A 27,941-nucleotide genomic window follows, 5' to 3' on the forward strand; every position below is an offset into this window, starting at 1 on the left:
TTTTCCCCTTTAATGCAACTCTCAACATACATCCTCAAACTTCAGTCACCCAATATAGCATTTGTATTTTTTCTTATAATTCATGTATATGAATGCATAGAGCTGCCACCTTTTAAACTAAAAAATATAGAAGTTCACGGTCTTTTGGATTTCTTTTAAGGCCTTTCACTACAGCCAAGCTGAAGTAATAGTATCTATGTATGGTTTTGTTATTATGGTAATAACAAATTCTAGCTTACAATAATATGTAGTACTTAGTTGGGAGTAGGAACAATGATATACTACATTTTGGTAACTGGTAAATAGTTATGTTTTATGAGAAAGAAAAAAATATTTTTCCTATATACAAAACATACTCTATTTAATAAAGTGTTATGCATAAAATTATACATTAGGTAAGAAGCAAAACTATAACGAAAACAGCTTATAATATTCCTGATTAGAGTTCCTAAATATAAAAACAAATGAAAGTGCCTTGCCATTTTAAAAAATTAGTACGTTATACAACTTTTACATACTTCAGAGGAAATAAAGATCTTGTGACACTGTTCTGAGGAATTTTTACATTTATAAAAGTCGAAGGCCTGATTTTGCAAATACAACTTTCAAGCTGTATGAGCAAATTTAACTTACATGAAAGGCACAAGATGACATTACATTGAAGAACGTTATTTGTAAATTTCATAAAATCTAGTCACAAGTCACTAGAAACGTCATAAGGAATCTCAGAACTGGTTTTAACATAATGCTCTGATTCAAACTGAGCACTGGATAGTCTTTATATCACAAATATAAATTGAAGTAAGAGTGATGATTTAGAGAGAGAACAGTTTCTGTTTTTGAATGCTATCTGCTTTATGCAGTGTTGGTTACTAAATATTCAGAGCAGACAGTTAAAATTTTCTTAAATTGGAATTATTTTCAATTTTCAACAGCTTAATCTACTGTATTCTCAGTTTGTAAAAAATGTACTCTCACATTACTGTAACTTTAAAGAGTCAATCACTGAAAGAAATTTTAAAGTAAAGTCCTGCTCTATTGGCTTCCTACATTGGAATACAAGAATACAGGAAGTGCTTTCAACAGAAAGTTACATTGTTCTACAGTACAACCTGTCTAAAAGACTTGCAAGGGACCAGTACAGTGACCTGGTCTCTTTGGATCAGGCAAAAGCAGAGGCAAATGAAGAAATGAATATTTTAAAAAATAACATATTTTTAAAATTCCTGTATGAAAATGAATAATTGTTTGCACTTAGATTTAGTACTATTGAGAACTGAGGCACAATGAAACTAAGTGCACAAAGGGAACATATTTGAAATAAAACGATTTCCAATCTGAGTGAAACTCTTCAACACTACCTATGACTTGGAGAACTAAGATCAGGTCATTAGAGAACTACTTTTTCATATCAAAGAACATTACAAACACCAGGACTGGTCAGTCAGAATGTTTTATAAATAATATATAGGGTGATACTAAAATAGTGTTGTAACTAAACTTCTGATTCTTAAAATCACTTATAATTTTGATTTTTTATGAAATTACTGGTTCTTTTGCTAAATTAAAATTAACTTCAAATCAAAAACATGTTACTGAATCTCTGGAAGAATGTTAGTTTAACAACGATGATGTAAGTTTCTTGGTTTTCCAAACAAGCTCTACCAGAGACACACCTTTTCTTCATTTATGTCAGTGTTAGACGTTATTTCCACAAAATTTAGAGCATTTTGGTAGAATGCTGAATATGATTCTTCAAAGAAAAGCTCTTCCATCGGTGACTAGGTAAAAACAGTAATGCTGCAATCAGAAATGCGCTGCCTTGGGTCATAATTGCTCGCTTATCCTATTCATCACGACTCTAGTAAGGCATGCCATCTACATACTTGCTGTCCTTTTGACTCTTTCATTTCAGTCCAGTGATTGAGTTCTTCTTCTCCAGAGCTGTTCAAACCTAAAGAAATCCAGCCTATCATCTCTTTCCTTTTCATGCTGCGTTTGTTATACACAGACAGTATCAGTGTCACATCAGAAAGTTGAAATAGGGCCACTTGAAAAACAAAAGTTTCCTTGTACACTGGATTTGGCTGCCCTCTGCGGATGGATGTCTTGCATTTGGACATCTCTTGCCCCATGGAATTCAGTAGAGTTAACTTAACATATGTATCTAAAGAAAAAAACAACAACAACATACCACAAATATAATTTGAAACAAATCCAGAACAATTTTCTTATAACATAGGCTAAGAAGATTAAGTATTTAAACTTCATAAGGTTATGGTGTATACCATGCTTAATAGAAATTCAACCAATTCCATTTTGATGTAGATGCTTATAATAATGTGACAAATACAGAGAATGCTAAGAAGGCCAGAAGAAGTATTTTAGGGGTGATAATATCTCAACCTCACTATTGCTACATAATAATTAGAATTTAAAGGTATACCTCATAATCCTTCCCCCCCTTCCCACACCATCCTTGACCTCCCACTACCCCCCGGCCCATCATCCCCATTTAGCTTCACTAAGCAGGACGTCATAGCATTAATAGACACTTAGCAAGCTCAATTAGCCACAACACTGTAAAGCATTCCACTGTGTTTTCAGAGAATAAGAATAAACAAACAAATAGAAATGAAGGCAAATGGTGAAGAGGAAAAGAGGAAGACAAGAATGCAAAGATGACATCAAAACAGCTTAGGATGAAATGTCAAAAAAATCTCTGCATGGATGTGGTTTTTAAATATATTTTAAAAACACTGAAGGGCCAAAATGAAGCCAAATGCATTATGGGTTCAAAGTTTACCAAACAAAGTAAAACTTTCTTCTGGTTTCATGCAAGAATACATTTAATGTGCTTTGGGGTAATTAAAATACTATAGGATTGCTTTTAGGCACAATAAAATGTGAAATTGTAAGTATGATATCTTATATGAATTATAAAAAAATTGATGTGATGTTTAGTGTGTACAAAGTGAAACGTAACAGTTCATTGCCTGATTATTTGGGAGATAAATCCTCTCTTTAAAAGATTGTGTTTTCAAGTTCTTTAGACTCATGCAAATGATCTTCAGCATGTTGATCCATCATGTGTACTTCATATCAAAATTTTAATTAAAGAAAATTGCAGTATTTCTCATGGAATATCTATTTCTGTTGTATGAATCAAAGTATAAATGAATGAACAAATAAAAACTTTTATTTTAAAAAGTTTTGCTTATTTTTACAGATACTCTGAATACCATCATCCATAATCAGAGATATATTCTAAGTTAGTTTTATTTAAAGTACCACAGATAATAAATGTGCATTGTTTTGGAAACCAACATGGTGGACAGCTTCACTGCTGGCAAGTTTTAGGGTATTTTGGTTTTGCATGAAAAGACAACATCCAATTAGCCTCTACAGGAACTCACCTCGGATTATATAAACCTGTCCACCTATCAAGTGTTTTAGACAACAGAACAGTCCATCTGACAACAGGGGGTGGAAAGCAGTAAAAGAAATAATGACCAGATGTCAATCATTGGGTGAAAGAGGGTCAAAGGTTAGAATTAAAGAGGAAACACTGTTCACTGGAGTGGAAGAACACAAAACTTTAGCATTTTAATTCAGGTAGAAGGTTGAACAAAAGGGTTGTTGGGTAAATTTCACAGAATGAGAATTTTTAAGGTCATTGTATAATCTTAAACAAAAATTACAGTGTTTTAAAGGGGGACATCTTTCTAATGATCTCCTCTTGGTCTAAAGCACATTGAACATAGAATCATGCAAATTATCAGACTATAAAAGACTGAATAAAAGTCTTTCAAGGATCATTATTTTTATACTAAATTTTATCTAAGCTATGGTCAATATTTCAAGTATTTTATTACTCCTAATGTAATATAAAATTAACTTATGCAAAATAAAACAACTATCAAAATTTTTGTTCTTGAATGTTGCTACTGTTTCTTTGGATAAAATTGGGATTATTCAGTCTGTAACATAGTTCAAAGATTAGAACCTAGGTATATGTGAGGGGCTATAATCTTATATAATATATACAGATTTGGATAAACTAATAAAACTGTTTTACCTTTTACTTTATAAATATTGCACTTTCAAATAACATTATTTTTAATGACTTATATTTACTTACTAGTTAACTCCAGCTGACCCCATTGATCATATTTACACTGAAAATCTAATTTAAACAAGTCAACTGCTGTAACCTACTTTTTAACCTTAAAGATCAATGCTCTGTTGTGGATGTTAATCTTTCTAACCTGTTTATTATCTGCCCCAGCTTCTGGCACCCCTTCATTTTATTTATTTATTTATTTTTATTAAATCATAGTTGTGTACATTAATGCATTATGGGGTACAATGTGCTGGTTTTATATACAATTTGAAATACTTACAACAAACTGGTTAACATAGCCTTCACCGCACTTTCTTAATTATTATGTGAAGACATTTATACTCTACACTTGATAGATTTGACATGTACCCATGTAAAATGCATCATAGGTGTGTAGTCATTCTGATAGAAACTTTACTTCTGAAACACAAGTCAGAAGTATAACAAAGGGGTGCGGTCATTCTTTGTTTCTATCAGAGTGGCTACAGTAAGGACAGAAAGATAAATGTATCATTTCATTCTGCTTTTTAGCATCTCTAGTTAAATGTTTGTTAAAAAAATTTATTAAACTATTAACTGAAGCATGAGTGGCAAACTGATAGCTTTGAGCTCAACGTGACCTCAAATGATGTCTTGTTTATCTGGCGTGGTGCTCACACACTTGTGAATTGGAATGTCTTAGGGCAGGATGTGCACTCTTGTGTTTATCACAGCCCTAACCATGCTCTCTATTTTTCATCCACAGATTTTACTCAGTTCTCAAATTGCAGGCCATTTGAGTTTGCATTCTAAGTGTGTATTAATGAAGATGATTAAGTCACACATCCAAGTCTGTTTATTCTAGTAATTGCTTTCCACTGAATTTTTCCTTCTGAAATGAGAAAGTGAACAACAATAATTCCATCCTTCTTTTATGCATCTTTATCTGATTTGAGTCTCACAATTACCCTATAGGAGACATAACCTTAATTTTACTTAGGAAGAAATAAGACTTAGGGGAGTGAGGTCATTTGTTCAAGGCTAGTAATATTAATATAATTTAAGCTTTCAGACTTTTAATTCAGGATAGATATTTTCTGTGATATACATATTACTTGGTGTAAGCCAAATATATTTTTACTACTTTTTACCTTTCTGGAATAAAGAATTTTTATGCCATTTGAAGTAAAGTTGATTTAATTCAAGGGGGGAATAAGATGAAAAAAGTTTCTCCTCTTTTAATAATTACTTGCTACTTAGAATAAAAGACTGCATTAAGCAAGTCTGTGAGAAATATTTAAACAAATTTCAGGTGGCATCATTATCTAAAGATTTCCTTTCAAATTTTTAGTATAGGGCATTAACAGCTCTAAGATTAGATGTACTGTCTATAAAGAAGGTGCTACCTCCCCAGTTTACCTCTTATAGACACCAATGGTTTTAGAGTCACACTGGGTGACGCTTTCTTTGTACGCCCATAACCTACCATCCCCTCCCTGAACTAAGACAGAGATCAGGAGAGAGAAGAGTGAGAGGCACACGGACAGGGCAGAGGTCTAGCTTTCCCTTCCTTACATCCAGGGTAAATAGCAAATTCTTTCTTATTCTGTTCATCCTGGTAACAGCAAAGCCCATTCCATTAAAGAGTAGCAGTACTAGGTTATAATTTTAAAGAAGAAAAAAAAAATGTGAAGTGACCGTTTCTTCTTAAATTGTTACAGGAGAGAGAAAGGAAAATACAGAAGTAAATATAATAATTGCATGCATAGTGTTGCATGCAGAGAGAAAACATTGATCTCCAGTTAACAATGCTGGATACATTCTTCTTCATATTTGTGAATACTATTCACTTTTTTTAAACCCTGTAACTTTTTCTGGCATTAAAAGATAATGGCTATGATAGGAATAATTTATTTTGCAGACACTATGAAAATTTAAAAGTTCTGTCAACTTATAATTAATATTTTGAATTTCAAATGTTTCTACTTCCCAAATGACTAGAAATAGAAAACATGAAACAGATTAGCTGATGATTATAACATTTCATTTTGATTGGCTAAGGCTAAATGATAGGATTGAAGCCCCCTAACGCTGAGAGTCCCATAAATGCAGAAAACATTAGAATTAAAAAAATATTTTCCCACTCACTCGGTGGTCTGTTTGCTGCCAAGTTTTTGAAGTGGCTGCCTTTTATCACTTCTGCTGATAGTCTTCCAGTCGTGGCATTATAAAGCAGGCCGATGAGGATTTCTGGAACTGAACCGTGTTCAAGAGACTGACATGAAGATGTACTTTCACTACAGGACACTTCTGACACGCTCATTTGGGATTCACAGCCCTGCAATAAAAAGTGAGATTTTATAGTATTTTGCAAAGAAATACATTAAGAGATATATTGTTAATGCCATATTTATTGGAATGAAGAAGGCAAATCACAATGAAGACAAGAGCTATAAACTAAACCTCCCAAACACCAAATGAGAACTGCTGTCTTTAGTGTATTTTAGACCCTGGATCCCTTTAGTTTCCAAAAATTTAGGGAGAAGTAATAGGAATTGAGAAAGTTTCATAAATCTCTCCATATTTATATATGAACCACAGAAGATAAATTTTTTACTTAGGCTTATAGATTTTAATGAACTATTTTCTCAGTGTGAAAAATTGCTGTTAAAAAACTTAACCTTAAAAGACTGGCACATGGATTTAGATTAAATTATATTAAATGTTCTACTGTGCCTTTACAGACAAAGATTGGCAAACTTTGAATAAATAAACAAAACTATCTACTAATTATAAGCCAACATCTAAAACACAGAGATACATAAAAGTTGAAAAGTATAAAAAATGCTTTTAATGTGTGGCTTTATTTTAATTTTGTGTCAGAATATTATGGAAGTACAAACATTTTGGTTACATAAACTGCTTTTGTACCGCTTGAATCAAATTTATAAGTCTTCCCATAACCCAGAGAGTATTCATTGTACCCATTAGGTATAAATTTACCCATCCCCTCCTCCCTTCTCCCACCTGCTTCATTTCCCATGAGTGTAATTTCCTTATGAGCATGTAAATGTTGATCTATTTATAAAAAATTATAATGCAATCAATAATGAAAAGAAAACTGATGTAGCTACACTAGGGTTGGCCTTCAGGCAATAACAATTATCAGAGATAAAGCAGTACTCTTAATAATGACAAAACATTCAAACTACTAAGAAGTAAAATAATTCCAAATTTGCATGCATTTAATAACAGGAACTCAAAACACAGAAAGCAAAAATTTCCACAAATAAAAAGAGAAATAGAGAAACCCCTAACTGGTAGGGACGTTAGCACACTTCTTTCAGTAACTGACCAAATGAGCACACAAGAAAATATAGGAAGGATGTAAAAGAAATCACAAGAAGCAAAACTGCGTAATGGTCATATGTAGAACATTATACTCAACAACTACAGAATATACACTTTTTTGATTGACTAAAAATCTAAACTATTCTCTAAAGAAGAATAAAATCCTTATATTTTTGGAAATTAAAGATAAACTTTTAAATAAAACATGGGTAACTAAATGATAATAAAAATAAGTGATTGGACAAACTTCTAGAGAGTCCACTTTATAAAAATGAAAGAGAAGGGCAGAGACAAGATGGCTGACTAAAACCAGCTTTCCACAGAGGCTTCCGTCCAGAAGGAGAGTTAAAGGACAGAAATTTATCAAGTAACCTGGTGAATTAGAACTGCACCAAGAGAGAAGGTTGAAGAATGCACATCAACCCCGCTGAGGTGAGCTGCGACCCCAAGGATACAAACAAAAGGTACAAAATCCATCACCAAGCGGACGGGAGTCTCCTCCCCCATGAGAATAGCTCAGAGTGCCCCACAAACAAATGAGGAGAGTTCAAAGGTCCTCCCACTATACTCCATGGGAGAGACTCTCTAAAAACTGGACCTATTACCCCTACTAGGGTGCCATGGTGCTCTCCTGCCAGGCATAAAACTATATAAAACTGTATATGTTCTCTACCTACAATTCTGAGCTCCCAGCACTCCTCTCCACTCTCACTGTGCGGTCTGGAGGCCTGTCCCCCAGAGTCCAGATTCTTGGGTGATTTCTCAAGGTGTGTGGACAGAGCCTGGACTTCAGCTGGTCAGTGCTGATTCTGTGGCACAGGAGTGAGGAGAGGATGGTTGGCTGAGGGGGAACCACGCTGGAGCAGTGGTGCCCCGAGGCGCAGAGCAGCAGCCATTTAAGGCAACAATAGAGCTCACCCCCGGATATTCCTAAGTCACACCCCCTGTCTCTCTGGGCAACCAGAGGAGGCCGGGCATCTTCTCAGCTGGCAACCACCGCAGAACAGATCTGGGACAGAAACGGAGGGCCCATGAGTAAAGGGTTTGCATGAGGTGGTACCGGCCTGAGTGGAGCGCGTGGACTAGAAAACGCACACGCAGAGCCGGGAGATTCCCAGGGCAGGACTGACCCAGAGGACCACTTTACTGAGCCTAAGACATACCTGGCCCCCAGGGGACAATCAGCTTAAAGAAAGGCAGGCAGGCAGAGGCTGGATCTGAGAAGTAACTGTGCTGCGAATACAAACAGCTGAGACTGTACAGCAGCACAGACAGGGCCTGAGGCACAGGTTCTGGGAACTCAAAACAGCTTCTCTTCTGCAGGGGAACTTAGCAGAAACAGGAACAAATTCCCACAAAGTTGTTCTATTCTGTCAGTAACATCAATCAGGGGCAGGGCTGGAACTGAGTGAACACCCCCCAGCCTCCATCAAGCACCCGAGGTTGTCAGGCCTCACCTCCCCCTGCTGGATAGAGGCAGAGAGCAGTGGCCTGGCTGAGCAGACACAGATTTCCTTGTGATTCAGGCAGGTGCAAACCCCTGTAGTATCTGCTCATTGGAGGCAAGTGGGTCACAGCCCTGTGGGGTTATCAGTGACTGGGTGTGACAGAGGTGCAAGGAGGAGAAGGAGGCATCAACCTTCCCAGACTAATCTATTTGATGGGTGGGTCCTCCTGACTATACGGAGCACCGGAGCAAGTCATATTTGAGTTGTCAGCAGACCCCTGCGATCTAGTTGCCAGAGACCTTTTAAACTCTCCCACTTGAGACAGGTGCTGACTGAGACAATTCATTTGGACCTTTTAAAATGAGCCAATTGCCCAAGGACTATCCAAGTGGGGTCCTGGGTGTGTGGTTGTAGGAAGGTTTGATTTTCCTTTTCCAGTTGTTACCAGTGGGGGGCGGGGTGACTTAATTGCTGGTATTTCTCCACAGCTGAGACTTCAACCCAGAGTAACTGTTTCACTAGGGTCGGACAGAGACCAGTTGAAAATAAGACAGAGCCACTTTAGCCAAACAGGTCCCCAGTTTCTCAGGCCATAGCACTGTACAGGTCCTCAACAAAGCTCCAGGGGAAAAGTCAAATGGTGTAAAATAATCATGGGGTGGAATCAGCAGAATAACTCTGGTAACATGAATAACCAGAATAGATCAACCCCACCCCTAAGGAAAGATATGGCAGATGTAACTGAAGATCCCATTCATAAACAGCTGGCCAAGATGTCAGAAACCGAATTCAGAATTTGGATTGAAAACAAGATTAATAGAATGGAGGAAAATTTGGAATTAGAAATTTGAGGAGCAATTCAAAAGTCGGAATTAGAAATTCGAGGAGAAATTCAAAAGTTGTCTAAAGAATTTAATGAATTTAAAGACAAAACCACCAAAGATCTTGACACACTGAAGCAAGAATTTGCAGCCCTCAAAGATCTGAAAAAATACAGTAGAATCCCTCAGTAACAGAGTGGAGCAAGCAGAAGAAAGGATTTCGGACATTGAACACAAAGCTTTTGAACGCTCCCGAACTCTCAAAGAGGAAGAGAAATGGAGAGCAAAAACGGATCATTCACTCAGAGAGCCATGGGATAATTCAAAGAAGGCTAATATCTGCCTCATTGGAATCAATGAAAGTGATGAAGTGGCTCTGCAAGGCACAGAGGCCCTTCTCCACGAAATTATGAAAGAGAATTTTCCAGACATGCCAAGAGATTCTGAAATTTAGTAGCAGACAGCTTCAGAACCCCAGCACGACTCAACCTGAATAAGACATCCCCCAGTCATATCATAATTAACTTCATTAAAGTTAATATGAAGGAGAAAATTCTCAAAGCATCCAGACGTAAGAAATCCATTACCTATAAAGGGAAGAATATCAGAATGACTGCAGATCTCCCTGCTGAAACTTTTCAAGCCAGAAGAGGGTGGTCATCGACTTTTAATCTCTTAAAACATAATAACTTTCAACCCCAGATCCTGTATCCAGCTAAACTGTGCTTCATATATGATGGAGAAATTAAATACTTTAATGACATTCATATGTTGAAGAAATATGCCATAACCAAACCAGCTCTTCAGGATATTCTCAGGCCTAGCCTTCATAATGACCAGCCCAATCCTCTACCACAAAAGTAAACTCACTCAGAAACTTTTTATCAAACTCCAAATTCCACAGTGGTGAAAAGATTAAAAATGTCCACTGAACTTTCGAAAAACTCGATACCCAAAATTTTACCAGACTTATCAATATTCTCCATTAATATGAACAGCTTAAACTGTCCTCTAAAGAGGCACAGGTTGACTGGGCACAAAAACTCAGGCCAGATATTTGCTGCATACAAGAATCACATGTTACCTTAAAAGATAAATATAGAATCAGGGTGAAAAATGGTCATTCATATTTCAGGCAAATGGTAATCAGAAAAAAAGCAGGTGTTTCAAGCACAATAGGCTTTAAACCAACAAAAGTGAGGAAGGACAAGAATAGTCACTTCATATTTGTTAAGGGTAATACTCAATATGATGAGATTTCAATTATTAATATTTATGCACCCAACCAGAATGCACCTCAATTTATAAGAGAAACTCTAACAGACATGAGCAACTTGATTTCCTCCAGCTCCATAATAGTCGGAGATTTCAACACTCCTTTGGCAGTGTTGGCTAGATCCTCCAAGAAGAGGCTGAGCAAAGAAATTTTGGATTTAAAACTAACCATCCAACATTTGGATTTAGCAGACATTTAACAGAACATTTCATTCCAACAAAACTGAATACACATACTTCTCATCAGCCCACGGAACACACTCCAAAATCGATCACATCTTAGGTCACAAGTCTAACCTCAGTAAATTTAAAGGAATAGAAATTATTCCTTGCATCTTCTCGGACCAGCATGGAATGATTGTTGAACTCAGGAACAACAGGAATCTGCATATTCATACAAAAACATGGAAGTTAAATAACCTTATGCTAAATGATAGCTGGGTCAGAGATGAGATTAAGAAGGAAATCGCCAAATTTTTGGAACAGAACGACAATGAAGACATGAATTATCAGAAACTGTGGGAAACTGCCAGGCAGTCCTAAGAGGGAAATTCATAGCACTGCAAGCCTTCCTCAAGAGAAAGGAAAGAGAGGAAGTTAACAACTTAATGGGACACCTCAAGTAACTGGAAAGGGAAGAACATTCCAACCCCAAACCCAGTAAAAGAAAAGAAATAACCAAAATTAGAGCAGAATTAAATAAAATTGAAAACAAAAGAAATATACAGCAGATCAATAAATCAAAAAGTTGTTTTTTTGAAAAGGTCAATAAAATAGATAAACCTTTGGCTAACCTAACCAGGAAAAAAAAGAGTAAAATTTCTAATTTCATTAATCAGAAATGACAAAGACAAAATAACAACAGACTCCTCAGACATTCAAAAAATCCTTAATGAATATTACAGGAAACTTTATTCTCAGAAATATGAAAATCTGAAGGAAATTGACCAATACTTAGAAGCATGTCACCTTCTAAGACTTAGCCAGAATCAACTGGAAATGTTGAACAGGCCAATGTCAAGTTCTGAAATAGCATCAACCATACGAAATCTCCCTAAAAAGAAAAGCCCAGGACCAGATGGCTTCACGTCAGAAGTCTACCAAACCTTTAAAGAGGAACTAGTACCTATATTACTCAACCTGTTCCAAAAGGTAGAAAAAGAAGGAAGACTACCCAACACGTTCTATGAAGCAAACATCACCCTGTTCCCCAAACCAGGAAAAGACCTAACAAGAAAAGAAAATTATAGACCAGTATCACTAATGAATATAGATGCAAAAATATTCAACAAGATCCTAACAAACAGAATCCAGCAATACATCAAACAAATTATACATCCTGACCAAGTGGGTTTTATCCCAGGGTCTCAAGGCTGGTTCAATATACATAAATCTATAAGTATAATTTAGCACATAAACAAATTAGAAAACAGAGACCATATGATTCTCTCAATTGATGCTGAAAAAGCTTTTGATAATATCCAGCATCCCTTCATGATCAGAACACTTAAGAAAATAGGTATAGAAGGGACATTTCTTAAACTGATAGAGGCCATCTACAGCAAACTCACAGCCAATGTTGTATTGAATGAAGTTAAATTGAAATCTTTTCCACTCTGATCAGGAACCAGGCAAGGTTGCCCATTGTCTCCACTGCTCTTTAACCTTGTAATGGAAGTTTTAGCCATCGCAATTAGGGAAGAAAAAGTGATCAAGGGTATCCATATAGGGTCAGAAGAGATCAAACTTTTGCTCTTCGCAGATTATATGTTTGTATATCTGGAAAACGCCAGGGATTCTACTACAAAACTCTAAGAAGTGATCAAGGAATACAGCAGTGTCTCAGGTTACAAAATCAACATTCATAAATCAGTAGCCTTTATATATACCAACAATAGTCAAGCTGAAAAAATAGCTAAGGACTCTTTTCCGTTCACAGTAGTGCCAAAGAAGATGAAATATTTGGGAGTTTATCTAACAAGGGATGTGAAAGATCTCTATAAAGAGAACTATGAAACTCTAAGAAAAGAAATAGCTAAAAATGTTAACAAATGGAAAAACATACCATGCTCATGGCTGGGAAGAATCAACATTGTTAAAATGTCCATACTACCCAAAGCAATATACAATTTTAATGCAATCCCTATTAAAGTTCCACTGTCATACTTTAAAGATCTTGAAAAAATAATACTTCATTTTATATGGAATCAGAAAAAAACCTCGAATAGCCAAGACATTACTCAGAAATAAAAACAAAGCAGGAGGAATCATGCTACCGGACCTCAGACTATACGATAAATCGATAGTGATCAAAACAGCATGGTACTGGCACAAAAACAGAGAGGTAAATGTATGGAACAGAATAGAGAACCAAGAGATGAACCCAGCTACTTACCGTTATTTGATCTTTGACAAGCCAATTAAAAACATTGTGGGGGAAAAGTTTCCCTATTTAACAAATGGTGCTGGGTGAAGTGGCTGGCAACCTGTAGAAGATTGAAACTGGACCCACACCTTTCATCATTAACTAAGATAGACTCTCACTGGATTAAAGATTTAAACTTAAGACATGAAACTATAAAAATACTAGAAGAGAGTGCAGGGAAAACCTTTGAAGAAATGGGTCTGGGTGAGTATTTTATGAGGAGGACACCCAGGGCAACTGAAGCCGCTTCAAAAATACACTACTGGGACCTGATCAAACTAAAAAGCTCTGCACAGCCAAGAACACAGTAAGCAAAGCAAGCAGACAGCCCTCAGAATGGGAGAAGATATTTGCAGGTTGTGTCCAACAAAGGTTTAATAACCAGAATCCACAGAGAACTCAAACATATAAGCAAGAAAAGAACAAGTGATCCCATCACAGGCTGGGCAAGGGACTTGAAGAGAAACTTCTCTGAAGAAGACAGGCGCATGGCCTACAGACATATGCAAAAATGCTCATCATCTTTAATCATCAGAGAAATGCAAATCAAAACTACTTTGAGATATCATCTAACTCCAGTAAGACAAGCCCATATCAAAAAATCCCAAGACCAGAGATGTTGGCGTGGATGTGGAGAAAAGGGAACACTTCTACACTGCTGGTGGGAATGCAAATTAATACATTCCTTTTGGAAAGATGTTTGGAGAACACTTAGAGATCTAAAGTAGACCTGCCATTCAATCCTATAATTCCTCTACTAGGTATATACCCAGAAGACCAAAATCACATTATAATAAAAATATTTGTACCAGAATGTTTATTGCAGCCCAATTCATAATTGCTAAGTCATGGAAGAAGCCCAAGTGCCCATCGATCCACGAATGGATTAATAAATTGTGGTATATGTACACATGGAATATTATGCAGCCTTAAAGAAAGATGGAGACTTTACTTCTTTCATGTTTACATGGATGGAGCTGGAACATATTCTTCTTAGTAAAGTATCTCAAGAATGGAAGAAAAAGTATCCGATGTACTCAGACCTACTATGAAACTAATTTATGGCTTTCATATGAAAGCTATAACCCAGTTATAACCTAAGAATATGGGGAAGGGGGAGAGGGAGGGGAGGGAGGGGGATGGATGGGCAGAAGGAAGGTGATTGGTGGGTTTATACCTGCGGTGCATCTTACAATAGTACATGTGAAACTTAGTAAATGTAGAATATAAATGTCTTAACACAATAACTAAGAAAATGCCAGGAAGGCTATGTCCAGTGTGATGAAAATGTGTCAAATGGTCTATAAAACCCCATGGTGCCCCATGATCACATTAATGTACACAGCTATGATTTAATAAAAATAAATGAAAGAAGGCAGTAATAGTTATCAAGAATGAAAAAAATACACAGCTATGATTTAACAAAAATAAATAAATTAAAAAAAAGAATGAAAAAAGATATCACTACATTTTCTATAGATCATGAAAAGGTAAGAGAATAGTATGAGCAACTTTCTTCAACATCAAATTTGGAAGAAATGGACATATTCCTAGAAAACTATCACAATCAATCAAAAGGGACACCAGAAAAGAAATAGACTAGTCTTGATGATGAAATTGGGATTATAAGGAAACTTTTCCAAAACAAACACAAAAATTAAAAAACTTCAGCTCAGATGGCTTCATTAGTAAACTCTAACAATACTGGTCTTACCCAAACCCTTCCAGATAGAAGCGAAAGAAGTCCTCAACTTCCTCTAAGAATCTAACAGAACATTAAACCAAACCCTAACAATGACATTATGAAAAGAACAATTATAGGATTTTCTCATTCATGAGCCTGGATTAGAAAACCCTAAATATACTATTAGCAAAACAAATCCAGCAACATGCAATATCAAACTTAATAGAAAAAAAAACTTTAATGCTTCCCCTTTGAAATTGCCCACTCCTACCACTTTTAGTCAACATCATAGTGGGGATACCAGTCAGTGAAGGTCCTAGCCTTACTAAAGTAAAAAATAAAAAATAGAATGATTTGGAAAGGGAGTAGATAAAAAAGTCTTTATGTGCCAATCGCATAATTATGTACATAGGGAATAAAAACAAATCTACAGATGAATTACAGCTGCATATGAAGGGAAAATCTAAAAGTCCAAATATTGCCATGTATCAATCAGTAATAAATCTGAAAATACAATGTCTTAAAATAGTATTCATCATAGCATAAAAATATAACATGTCTAGAAATAAATTTAACTATTACAGAAAGCCTTATATAAAAATTACGACCATTATTGAGATAACCTCAAAAATGGTATATAAATAAACTATGTTGGTACGTTAGAAAGCTGAATTTTTTAACATCCTCTCAAAATTGGTCTATAGATTAAATGAAAATCCATAAAAATCTCAACAGGTCTCCTTGCATTTGCTGAACTTCATTAGTAATCAGGGAAATGAAAATTTAAAGCATAACACTACATGATAAACAGATGCACTAAAAGAATATCAAGTGTGGTGAGGACAAAGCAATGAGAATGCTTATATTTCTCTGGTGGAAGTGTAAAGTGATACAACTTTTAAAAATACTAAAATATACAAACCCTATGATCTGGCAATTCCACTCCTACATATATACTCATCAAAAATGTGTGCAGTGTTTATCAAGAGACACATGACAGTGTGTCCACAGCAGCATCATCCATGTTGAACCCAAACAGTAGAATGGAGAAATAATTTGTGCTGAGTCTGTGCAATGATATATTTCAAAGCAGTGATAACCATTTATAACTATATTTACAAATGTAATTTTGAATTAAAAATGCTGGATCCTTGTCACGACACTCTACTGAGAGCAACAAAGTGAGACCCTGTCTCTTAAAAAAAAAAAAATGCTGGATCCTAAAAGATACCTAGCTGCATTATTCTATTTACGTAAAGTAATGAAAACCAAACAAAAACAAAAACCCCAAACCAGGCAAAACTAAACCTAAAATATAGTGTTCTAGATGCATGAATAAGTGATAGTGTTGTAAGTGAAAATTGTGGTTAACTCTGGGGGTGGAGAGAGAAGGAACGGTGATTGAGAAGGGTACAGGGGGGAGGTTTCTAGGGATATTGGCAGTATTTTATTTCTTGACATGGATGGTAGTTACATGGACTATGCTTTGTGATGGATAAATGGGTTGTAGATTTTTTTGTTTTTATGCTTTTCTAATGTGTGTTGGGTTTCACAAGAAAAAAAATTTCAGAAAAGAATTATTTGATCATCTATCACCCCTGATGGATGGCTCTGGGTAAAGAAAAAAGAATTACATGATATAGGGACATAGTGTACACAAATTAATATATAATGATAAAAGAAAAAGACATAAGACTTTTTCTGAAGGTTCCCAAACCAATTCACTCTATGAGTCAAAAAGAAAAAAAAAAAAACTATAACATTCTTCCCTCTAATAATGTAATTTGAAAATTAAAAAATGTTTTATACAAAGCTTCAAATTTAAATGTGCTACTGGCTGTATAAGTAATGAAGAAGAATTAAAACATACCTTGGAGCTGAATTAAGTCATTGGACTAATATTCATAAGGATAAAATCTTATATTTTCAAATTATGACTCAAAACCACAAAATGAAGGCCAAAAGGAATACACATCTTATTCTCTTCAATCATGGGTATACAAAACACATAGTTTGGTATGTTTTCATGACAGTTGGAGAAGAAAACATAATTTTAGTAAGTTTCAATTAGGATATATCATCACTTATGAAAATAGTGTCAAAAACATGCTTGAGCACATTTGGTGCGTTTGTTACATTAGGTTATTATACTAGCAGCATCTGTTAGAATATTGCGAGATACATTTTTCATAATGTAATATTTTTCACATGAATCTACAGTTAGATAATAAGACGTGAACCTAATAGCTGCTTATTAACCCAGAGGCCATAGTGACAACTCTTGATATACAAAGTGATACCCAAAGAAAGTGGCGAGAAAGACCTTTCTCATTCCTAAGGAAAATACTCCCCACCTTACTGCTGTGGAAATTCCAAGCCCAAGAAAAAAGCAAGAATATTAAGATCTTTGTTGATCACATTCTACTTTAGAAAGCCCTGCTGAAATACAGTAGTGTTTAACAGAATAAAAAAAACAACACAACTCTTCTCTGAAAGAGTTTGTATTAAATTTGTATGGTAGAAAAAGTGCTAATCTCATGGCCTGTCCACTGACATTAGTGTGACTGCCCATTTAATACTGGTAGAGTTCTGCAGTCCAAGGAGATCTCTTGGCACCATAAGCACAGTATAGAGTAACTATGTAAACAGAATAACTATAGTCAAAGCAAATTAAATACAGACACAATATGCTCTTGTGGCATCTTTCCTCAGACTATTCCTCAGGGCATGCTGCTGCATTCAGTATATATTCAAGAATCTCTACCATCCACCATCTACTCCCTCTGTAGAACCCATCATTAATTTACTTGCCTAGGTGGCAGTAACTGCAGGTGATTAACTCAAAGTCAAACAAATTCGGATCATAATTAGGTATACTTAAAGGAATAATCCAGGCTCCCCAAAGTAAAACTTCTTCCCATCTTGCATAATATTTTATTTCTTTGTAATACTTTCCTTCCTTCCCTGAGTCTTCTGCCCTAGGGTGAAGGATTATAAGCAATTCTGTGGGAGTAGAGAAATTCTAATTTTTCAGAGAAATGAATAAACTCTACGTGTTCGCCACAACCAGAATTAGTGCTTAAGGCAGCCATTTAATTTTCTTAATGGTATTAATAGGTTAAAAACAGGTGGGAACTTGTAAATATATGTATATAGAAAAACCAGAGGATTAAAAATACAACAGGATTGGGCGGCACCTGTGGCTCAACGAGTAGGGTGCCGGTCCCATATGCCGGAGGTGGCGGGTTCAAACCTAGCCCTGGCCAAAAAAAAAAAAAAAAAAAATACAACAGGATTCCTATTAAGTAAGTGTACTGGGCTTTTTATTAATATTAAATTTATTCCAGCTTACTTGTAACTACTTATACTCAATATTTCTCAGGTGAAACTGAACTGTACAATAATTACTATAAATTTGAATAACTTCTGTGACACTTATGCTCAGTATAGCTAGGAAATTGCATTCAGTTTTTAATTTTATGTATATGTGAAATGTTGGGGCAATGAGGGTGCAGAGGTGGAGTGGGAAAGAAGGGAAATAACCTGCTGCAAAGTTGGAGCTGCCATTAGTAGTGAGTCCTACCCCCAGTGCAAGGCTCCCTCCTTAGGGCTCTCTCCTAGCCCTAGGGAATTAGATAAGGAGAAGATAACCAGAGGCAGTTTCAGGAATGATAAAAACTGAAATTGCTCCAAATCTCACTCCCCTTCCACCTTTCATCCCACAAATCCAGTGTAAAGGAGAGCTAGTTCATATTTCTGTAGGGTTTGTAAAAATCCAAGTTAATCTAAAGGATCGGCTATTGAGGTGAGCTATGGATGGATAGTTTAAATTTCACAATGGTGTTGGAAGCCAGACTGCCTAAAACAGGAAGCTTCAGCAGGATATTTTTGGTTGCAAGTGACAGAATACCCAACTTCAACTGGCTAAAGTAACTTACTGGCTTACGTAACGTAACAGTTTATACAGTGGTAGCTTCAGGCATGCACTGATCCGTGCTTCAGCACATGTCACTAGGAATCAGTTTCCCTTTATCTATTTCTCAGGTTTGTTACCCAAACTTCACTTCATTCTCAGTAGACTCTTCTTTCCTAGTTGTCAGCAGTTCTGAGTATGTTAAGAAAAATGAAAACAGCTTCTGCTTAAACCCAAACCCCAGGACTTGCTATAGTTAGGGCCTACGTGATTTAATTCTAGAGCTCTGGAATGAAGTCTGCTTCAGCAGAAGTGCAGGGGCACGCTGGTCCCACAAGCAAAATCTGGGCAGTATGGACAAAAGAAAAAGTTATAGATGCTAGGTAGAAAAGCAGCTGTCAACTACAGAGCCCACTCCACTGAGGTGTTTGTTCCTGCTTTTTCCCCTTTGTCTTTGGTGGGGACTGCTACCCGTGTGATTAAGGAGCTGGTGATGCTGGCGCTGTGGCTCCAATTGTAACGTCTCTCTTCAGCTCTTTGGTTTGCTCCCTTGCAGGAACCATGGAAGAGGAAAGATGGTTCAATGAAATGGCATGTTACTATACTTACAGAACATAGCTCTGACATTCAGCTAAAACAAAAGTAGAAATTTTTCACTTCTTTAATAAGCCCTCTCTATTAACACTAACATACTAATGTATCTGGTAAGAAGGTTTGAGATCGAAGAAAAATAGTAAAACAAAAACATTTTATATCAGTAGCATCTGCCTACAGCATCAGGTGGAAATGGTCATGAAAAATATCCCTGCTCTGATCAAAATTTATATATATGTATGTGTATACATGTATATATACACACATATTGTTTCTTGCTATATTCAATATGAACATATTTGATCTGGCCTTTTGCATATATACTTATAAGTTAGATTGATTTATAAAGTTTACAAGTTTCTTTTCTCATGCTTTCCTGAAATAATACCTATTTGAGGAATATATATGTGTGTGTGTATATATATATGCACATGTGTATACTTGCTGTTGAATTCAATTTAAAAATGTTTAATTTAGGATTTCTACATATGTCTGTAAATGAGATTGGTTTATAATTTTCATTTCTCATGTTATTCTTGTCTAATTGGTGTCAGAATTAGGTAAGCCTAGAGACAGAAATTGGATACCTTTCCTTTTTTTTTTTTATTCTGTGAAATAGTTTATGTAACAGAGAAGTTAACTTGTCCATTGAAATTGGGTAAAACTTGCTTCTAAAACTCAACCACCTTTTTTTCTTTCTTTTAAGAGAGCTTTTGATTACTGATTGAGTTTAATGATATTTTCTTTTCATGTTTTCTATTATTCCTAAATCATTTTTAATAATTTGTATTTTTCAAGGAAATCACTTATCTATGCTTTCAAGTTTATTTTCCTAGAGTTATTCTCTTGTTGATTTTGAAATATTCACTGAGTTGGGGGATATATCTTCCTTTTTATTTGATACGGTTTCTTTTTCTTTCCTGTTCACTATCTCCAGGGGGTTATCTATTTTATTAGTAATTTCAAAGAACCAGATCTTGTTCTAAACTTTCTAATTTTCCTTTAATTAACTCCTCTACTCTCTTTTCCTTTCCTAACTTCTTGAGTTGAAGAATGGTTAGCTGATCAATTTACATCATTCTTATCTTACAAATATATTTAAAGCTATACATTGCCCTTATAATATTGTTAGAGCTGAACTCCACAAATGTATTTTCATTTTTATTTGCATCTAAATATTTCCAATTTTCATTGTTTTATTCTCTGACCCTGAGTTAATTTAGAAAGTTCTCTGTTTGTGTGAGTATCCAAAAATCTAGGTTTTGGGGGGAAGGAGGGATTGTCTCTTTTACCTCCCCTCCTACTATTTTACCCCTCAATCATGGAGTTTCAGCTAAAAACAATGCACACCCTGCAGGCCAGCTGCTTGCAATGTTCTTTCCCCAGATATGCACATGGGTAACTCCTCACCTCTTCCAAGTCTTTGCTCACATGTCACATTTCCAGTGAGTCTTACCCTCACCCTTATTTAAAATTACATCTTCTTTCCTAATAGCATTCTTCATCCTGCTCATCTTGTTTCTTTTCTCCCTGTCAGTACTTATCTGCTTACACACCACATATTTATTCTATTTACTGTGTTCATCTCTCTCTTCCTTCCCTATCTAGAATTAATGAAGGGAAAAACCTTAGTTTCTGTTTTTCATTAATGCATACTGATACTTGGAACAGTATCTGGCAGGTAGTATGTGCCTAATAGATATATGTTGACTGTCTTTTTTTTATTTTAAGACAGAGTCTTATTCTGTGTCATGGGTACGGTGCTGTGGCGTCCCAGCTCACAGCAACCTTAGTCTCTTAGGCTCAACTGATCCTCCTGCCTTATACTTCTGAGTAGCTGGGACTACAATGGGCACATACCACCAAGGCCCAGATAGTTTTCCTATTTTAAATAGAGATGGAGTCTCGCTCTTGCTCAGACTGGTCTGAACTCTTGAGCTCAGGCAATCCACCGCTCGGCATCCCAGAGTGCTAGGATTATAGGCATGAGCCACTGTGCCTGGCCTATTGAATGAATTTCTAATTTCATTGTAATGTGATCAAAGAATGATGTTCGTATGATATTGATTCTTGATATTTGTAGAGAATACCTTTGTGGCCTAGCATATGGTTGACTTGTGTAAATGTTCTATGAATACTTAAAGAAAGTGAATATTTTTAATTTATTGGGCAAAGATCTTACAAGAATCCATTAAATCAAAGGTTACTGAAATTGTCCATATCCTTACTAGTATTTTCTGCTTAATCTATCTCTACTTATTTAATTTTTTACATGATTATTCTAAATGTTTAACAATCTCCTGGCTCACCATTGCTTCTTCCATCTCATTTTTTCCTCTAGAATTTATTATTTTTCTTACAAAGAATGTGCTTTAGTAATTATTCCAGCAACGATCTATAGGTGTTCTCTCCTTGTTGTTGAAAATACATGCAGTCTGCTCTCTCTCATAAGTGATAATTTAGGTGCTATACCGTTCCAAGTTGGTTGTTACGCTGCCTTGGCACCTGACTGACGTTATGCCACTGCAGTGCCTTCTGGCCTTCCTTGTGGCTGCTGAGAAGCCTGCTGTTAGTCAAACTATCGTTCCCTGGTATTTTCACTGTGATAGCGTTTATCATTTTTGTCTGGTGTTTCGTCTTTTCACTGAGATTTTTATGGGTTTGGTCCTGTTTAGGACCAGTGCTTTCTTAGTCTGATGATCTATGTACTATTTCAAATATTGTCTCCTTTTTTGTCTCTTCTTCTGAATTACTTATTAGAAAATATGCTTAAGATTCTCATTCCACCCTCCAAAACTTTCATCTATTTCATTGATTCTATTTTTTTTTTTATTGTGGGGGATTCATTGAAGGTACAATAAGCCAGGTTACACTGATTGCAATTGTTAGGTAAAGTCCCTCTTGCAATCATGTCTTGCCCCCATAAAGTGTGACACACACCAAGGCCCCACCCACCTCCCTCCGTCTGTCTCTTTCCCCACATTGTCTTTTCTTTCCTTGTGGTTTCTGTGACTTCTTTTATCTCTTTATTCTTTTTTTTTTGTAGAGACAGAGTCTCACTTTATCGTCCTCGGTAGAGTGCCGTGGCGTCACACAGCTCACAGCAACCTCCAACTCCTGGGCTCAGCTGATTCTCATGCCTCAATCTCCTGAGTAGCTGGGACTACAGGCACCCACCACAATGCCTGGCTATTTTTTTGTTGTAGTTTGACTGGGGCTGGGTTTGAACCCACCACACTCAGGATGTGGAATCAGCACCCTACTCACTGAGCCACAGGCGCCACCCATCTCTTTATTCTTTTAAACTACTGTATATTAACTTTACAATCTCTCTGACTTTCTTTTCTTTTTTTTAATAGAATCTTACTTTGTTGCTCTCAGTAGGGTGCTGTGACATATAGCTCACAGCAACCTTCAGCTGTTAGGCTTAGGCGATTCTCTTGCCTCAACCTCCTGAGAAGGTGGGACCACAGGTGCCCGCCACAAAGCCCAACTATTTTTTGTTGTTGTTGTTGTTGCAGTTTGGCCAGGGCCAGGTTTGAACCTGCCACCCTCGGTATATGGGGCTGGCGCCCTACTCACTGAGCCCCAGGCGCTGCCCCATTTTACAATCTCTTTAAAGCGCTCTATTAGTTCTAGAGCTGCCAATGCATCTTTCATTTGGGTCTGCTGTCATTCATGGTGGATTATTTCTTTTGCTTATACATTTTAAACATAATCAATGGGGATTATTTTTTCTGTGGGAATTGTATGGCCTGGATCTGGCTTCCCGATCAAAACAGGATTTCATTTAAGGAAAGAAGTAGTGGAGATATTATATTGGTAGAAATCCAACAGTATTAGGCGGCACCTATGGTTCAAAGGAGTAGGGTGCTGGCCTCATATACTGGAGGTGGTGGGTTCAAACCCGGGCCCCGCCAAAAACTGCAAAAGAAAGCCAACAGTGTCCATCATACTCTAGTACTTAATATTTATATTCTATTTCGTTAATAGTTTTTAGAAATACTTATGTTCATTTAATAAACCTAATTTATTTGTGACTAGGTCAGTTGCAAAAAGTAATTAATAGATCATATACTGTTTTACTGAAGGAAATAGAATAGAATAGAAACAAAAGAGTTATTTGGAAACTCGGCACTACAAAAAAGCATGGAATGTCTACTCTCCACAGGCACTGTACAAGGGGATAGATGAAATTTCAAGGCACATGAGGATAAAATGCCTTAAAGAGGCTTCATGGGAGAAAAAAGGTGGCTGTGAATAACAGAAACTATATTCCTAAGAAGTGACAGTTAAAATTGGTCATAAATTGATTTCAATAAGCATGGGGAAGGGTTCTTCACATGAAGAGCTTTTGAGCTAAGGCTCTAAAGTGAATAGCATGTTTGGTAAATGGAAATTGATCTGGTGTGGCTGGCGTATACGGGGAGGCATTGGAAAACACAGCTACAAAAGAAGGTTGAAACCAAATGCTAGTTGTCAGCAGTGTGTGCCTATTTCTATCAGAGGCTTACTGTACGTGTGTAAGACTGTAACTAGTGTTTTGTCTGTCATTCCTACTAGACTGTAAGCCCTTTGAGGGCAGAAACTTTGCTTTATGTATCTTTGTATGTACCCAAATGAATACAGTACCTATTCCTCAGGAACTTAATAAATATTGGTGAATGAAAAGAATGCATTGTGAAAGATGTATGGTAAGAAAAATTGAACCTATTCTATAAGCAGTGGAAGTAAGAGAGGCATTGTGAACGGGGAAGTGACATGTTCAGAGATGTATCTTCAAAAAATAACATAAGGTCAAAGTGTGGCATGACTGAGTGCTTGGGCAGGTATCACAATTTACTTAGCTAATTGATAAGTCTCGACTTGAGATGATACCTGTAGTCTGTCTTGCTGTACATTTTACATTCTAAGCGAAAGATTTTTTTTTTTACTCAGTAGCAAAACACAGACTTTAAAAATATGTTTTATTATAATCAATCTTTTAAGATCTAGAGGGAGTAACCATATAAGATTTCTGTACTCTAACAGCTTTAGCATACATAAAGAACTATGAATTTTACTTCAAAATTATACTTACATGATGGAGCTGGAACATATTCTTCTTAGCAAAGTATCTCAAGATGGAAGAAAAAGTATCCAATGTACTCAGTCTTACTATGAAACCAATTTATAGCTTTCTTATGAAAGCTATAACCCAATTATAACCCAAGTAGAAGGGGAAAGGGGAGAGGGAGGGGAGGGAGGGGGAAGGATGGGTGGAGGGAGGGTAATTGGTGGGATCACCCCTACAGTGCATCTTACAGGGGTATATGTGAAATTTACTAGGTGTAGAACATTTATATTCTTAGTTAACACAATAACTAAGAAAATGCCATGAAGGCTATGTTAACCAGTTTGATGAAAACATTTCAAATTGTATATAACACCAGCACATTGTATCCCATGATCTCATTAATGTACACAGCTATGATTTAATTAAAAAAAATTATCTGATTCCCTGATTTCTATCAAATTTTTAAAATCTGCAAAAGCTTTCCTGTTCTCAGGCATCTGAGTAACTAGAGACACATCTTGAGATTATTAAAGTAGTAAAGACTACTGTACCCCAGAAATGACTCTGTACCCCAGAAATGTCCTCACATATATATCTGGAGGAGGTGCGAGCTTTTAAAGTTGGTCACTAAGCTTAGAGAGTGGTAGAATCAGTTAGTCCCACGCAAGCTGTTGCATTCTGAATGTGTTAAATATTCTCTTAAATAAATTTGTGCTAAATGCTTTTAGTATAAATAAACCTATGTTTTTAGTATAAATATGTATGTTTTTACTATCATAAAACTAAGTAGAATGCCAACTAGACTAAAAGAACCCCACAGTATTTCTAAATGTATTTTATGTTTTAGATTACATTCTATTATCCATAGACTACTGGTTTTCTAACTGTGGTTAGTGAAATCTATTGAATTTCATTTTCAAAATATAATTTTAACATTTAAAAAAATAAAAGCAATATAAGTGCAAAAATGAATAAAATAGAGCTTTTGCTGGTAAGAAAAGCAAACTTTGAAATCATTTTTCTGGGGGGGGGGTCTGTCAGTTATGGGAATGTGGCTTTAGCAAAGTATTTAGAATCTCCCTACTTACATTTATCTAGAAAAAATTGGAATAACTGTGTTTAGTTCTTTAGTAGTTATCCCACTTATTAACGTTTAGAGAACACTGACACATTTTATTTTTATTGCATATTAAACGTATCTTGGACTATAGATTCACTCCCCATTTCTGTTTGAGAAATAACTGAGGATTGCAGAGCAAGCTGTTTTTTAAAAATAGTTATCATTTATAACTCCTTATTAATGTGAATCAGAATCAGAATTTTTTTCTAAATTTAATTAAGACAAAAGAAATAAACTGGATTGCATTTCAGAGCAACAGTAAGACAAAAATGTATTTATCAGTAATTGTACAATTGTAGTTGTCTTACAGTAATACAATGAGTTTATGTGTAAGCTCTAATATTTTGTCATCTGTATGACCTTGGAGATATTTTACAATATCTTTTAGACTCAGTTTCCTCATCTGTAAAGGAATACAGCAATTGTACTCCTATGGATTTTAGTGTCATCAAAAAAAACCTGTGAATTTCAGTGTTTGATGTGACATTAACTATTAAAAAGGTTAGATTTATGTTAGTAAAATATTGCTTTTATCTGCCTTATATTTTGGGGTTATAAAAAATATTTCATTTGAAAGTAGGGGTTTGAATGCTTGATAAACTTGAAAACCCTTGCACCACACTTTGTATCTTGTTTCCAAATGGTCAAATGACCAGATTCTAACCATTGTTAAGATTGTGCTGCCCCCTGCTGGTCCAGTTTCTAAGACGTCAAACCTTATACTTCAGTCAGCAGGCGTCCTCAAACTTTTTAAACAGGGGGCCAATTCACTGTCCCTCAGACGGTTGGAGGGCCGGACTACAGTTAAAAAAATAAAAACAAAAAAACTATGAACAAATTCCTATGCACACTGCACATATCTTATTTTGAAGTAAAAAACAAAATGGGAACAAATACAATTCACACCGCTTCATGTGGCCCATGGGCCACAGTTTGAGGACGCCTCGCATGACAGTTTAGTAACTCCAGTTCTAAATAATATATGATATGTCAAGACACTGAAGTACAAACAATAAACAATCTGAAGGTAGGAACAAATGACCATATATACTCCGAACTGTTTAATAAATTCAGATATCCGATTCCAAATAACCACTACAACTGCTGTTTATTGTAATGCAACTGATGCCTAGTGGAAAATTTATAAGATATCTACATTTTTGGCTTAAATTAAGTAATCAGTAAGTATTTTCATGATTCTTTCACTGAATTAACAGCAACTTGGTCTTTAGAGAGTCTTTTTTTTTTTGCAGTTTTTTAGCCAGGGCTGGATTTGAACCTGCCACCACTGGTATATGGGGCCGGCGTCCTACTCCTTTGAGCCACAGGCGCTGCCCCAGGGAACAACTTGGTCTTTATTTCCCCATATTAGAAGCATTTGTATCATGGTTGCTTGCAATGTATTAAAATTACATTTTCCATGAATTATATTTTCCAAATCTTGGGCACCTTCCCTTTTTTAATCTTACATAACCAATCAGATATATCCTGGTAATATTCTGTCCAGAAAGCATCTCAAAATTGGCTCTTCTTTACTTATAAAACTCCTCTAATATTCTTATAACCTAACAGTGCAAAGAGCTCTTGATAAGAAATTAAAAGAGCTCGGTGCAGCTCTACCTGTTGCTAGCCCTAATAATTGCAGGTAATTTACCTATCAAGAATCTAATTTTTCTCCATTATAAAACAGAGATTCTTTTTCATGTCCTGTCAAGATTATGAGAGCTAACATATGATAAGTGCTTTGAAATTTGATAACTTTATTTCTATAATGCAATTGCATCTTAGTTATCTTTCCCCATTCTAATGCTTCTTACACACCACATGTGCTCTGTCATGGATGTACACAGTTGAAATGGAGGATGGGAGAAGTGGAGAAAACAGTCACAGAAGAGATCTCCTATATGCTCAATTAGGTCTTTCTCCATGTCCACTCGATCTGTTACTTCCTCTTGATTGTTTGAAATTTTGTCCTCTTTTGATAATGTTCTAAGTTTTCCTTAATTGTATGGTCATTTTGGATCAGCTTATCATATTCTAGCTCATCAATCTCCATGTCAGGATAAAGACATCAGACACTGGTAAACTAGATTTCCATAAAATTTGTTTTGATCGTGACATACTTCTATTAAAAAATACTTAAGAGCAGAAT

General features: G+C 35.9%; 1 protein-coding gene across 4 annotated transcripts in view; it reads right to left on the reverse strand.

The window, feature by feature from the left end:
* Positions 1–316: 316 nt before the first annotated feature.
* SYT14 (synaptotagmin 14) overlaps positions 317–27,941 on the reverse strand; it is a 266,929-nt gene continuing 239,304 nt past the window's right edge. For 2 of the 4 annotated variants that reach the window (XM_053607976.1, XM_053607974.1), the window contains 3 exons: positions 6,251–6,440; positions 3,417–3,473; positions 317–2,167 (listed from right to left, as the gene is read on the reverse strand). In XM_053607976.1, coding sequence (XP_053463951.1) covers positions 1,854–2,167; positions 3,417–3,473; positions 6,251–6,440 — 561 coding nt within the window. In that variant the 3' untranslated portion in view covers positions 317–1,853. The remainder of the gene's footprint in view (positions 2,168–3,416; positions 3,474–6,250; positions 6,441–27,941) is intronic. The other 2 variants (XM_053607975.1, XM_053607973.1) reach the window with 1 other exon arrangement.

This window comes from Nycticebus coucang, chromosome 10, assembly GCF_027406575.1.
Source record: "Nycticebus coucang isolate mNycCou1 chromosome 10, mNycCou1.pri, whole genome shotgun sequence".
Taxonomy (NCBI): domain Eukaryota; kingdom Metazoa; phylum Chordata; class Mammalia; order Primates; family Lorisidae; genus Nycticebus; species Nycticebus coucang.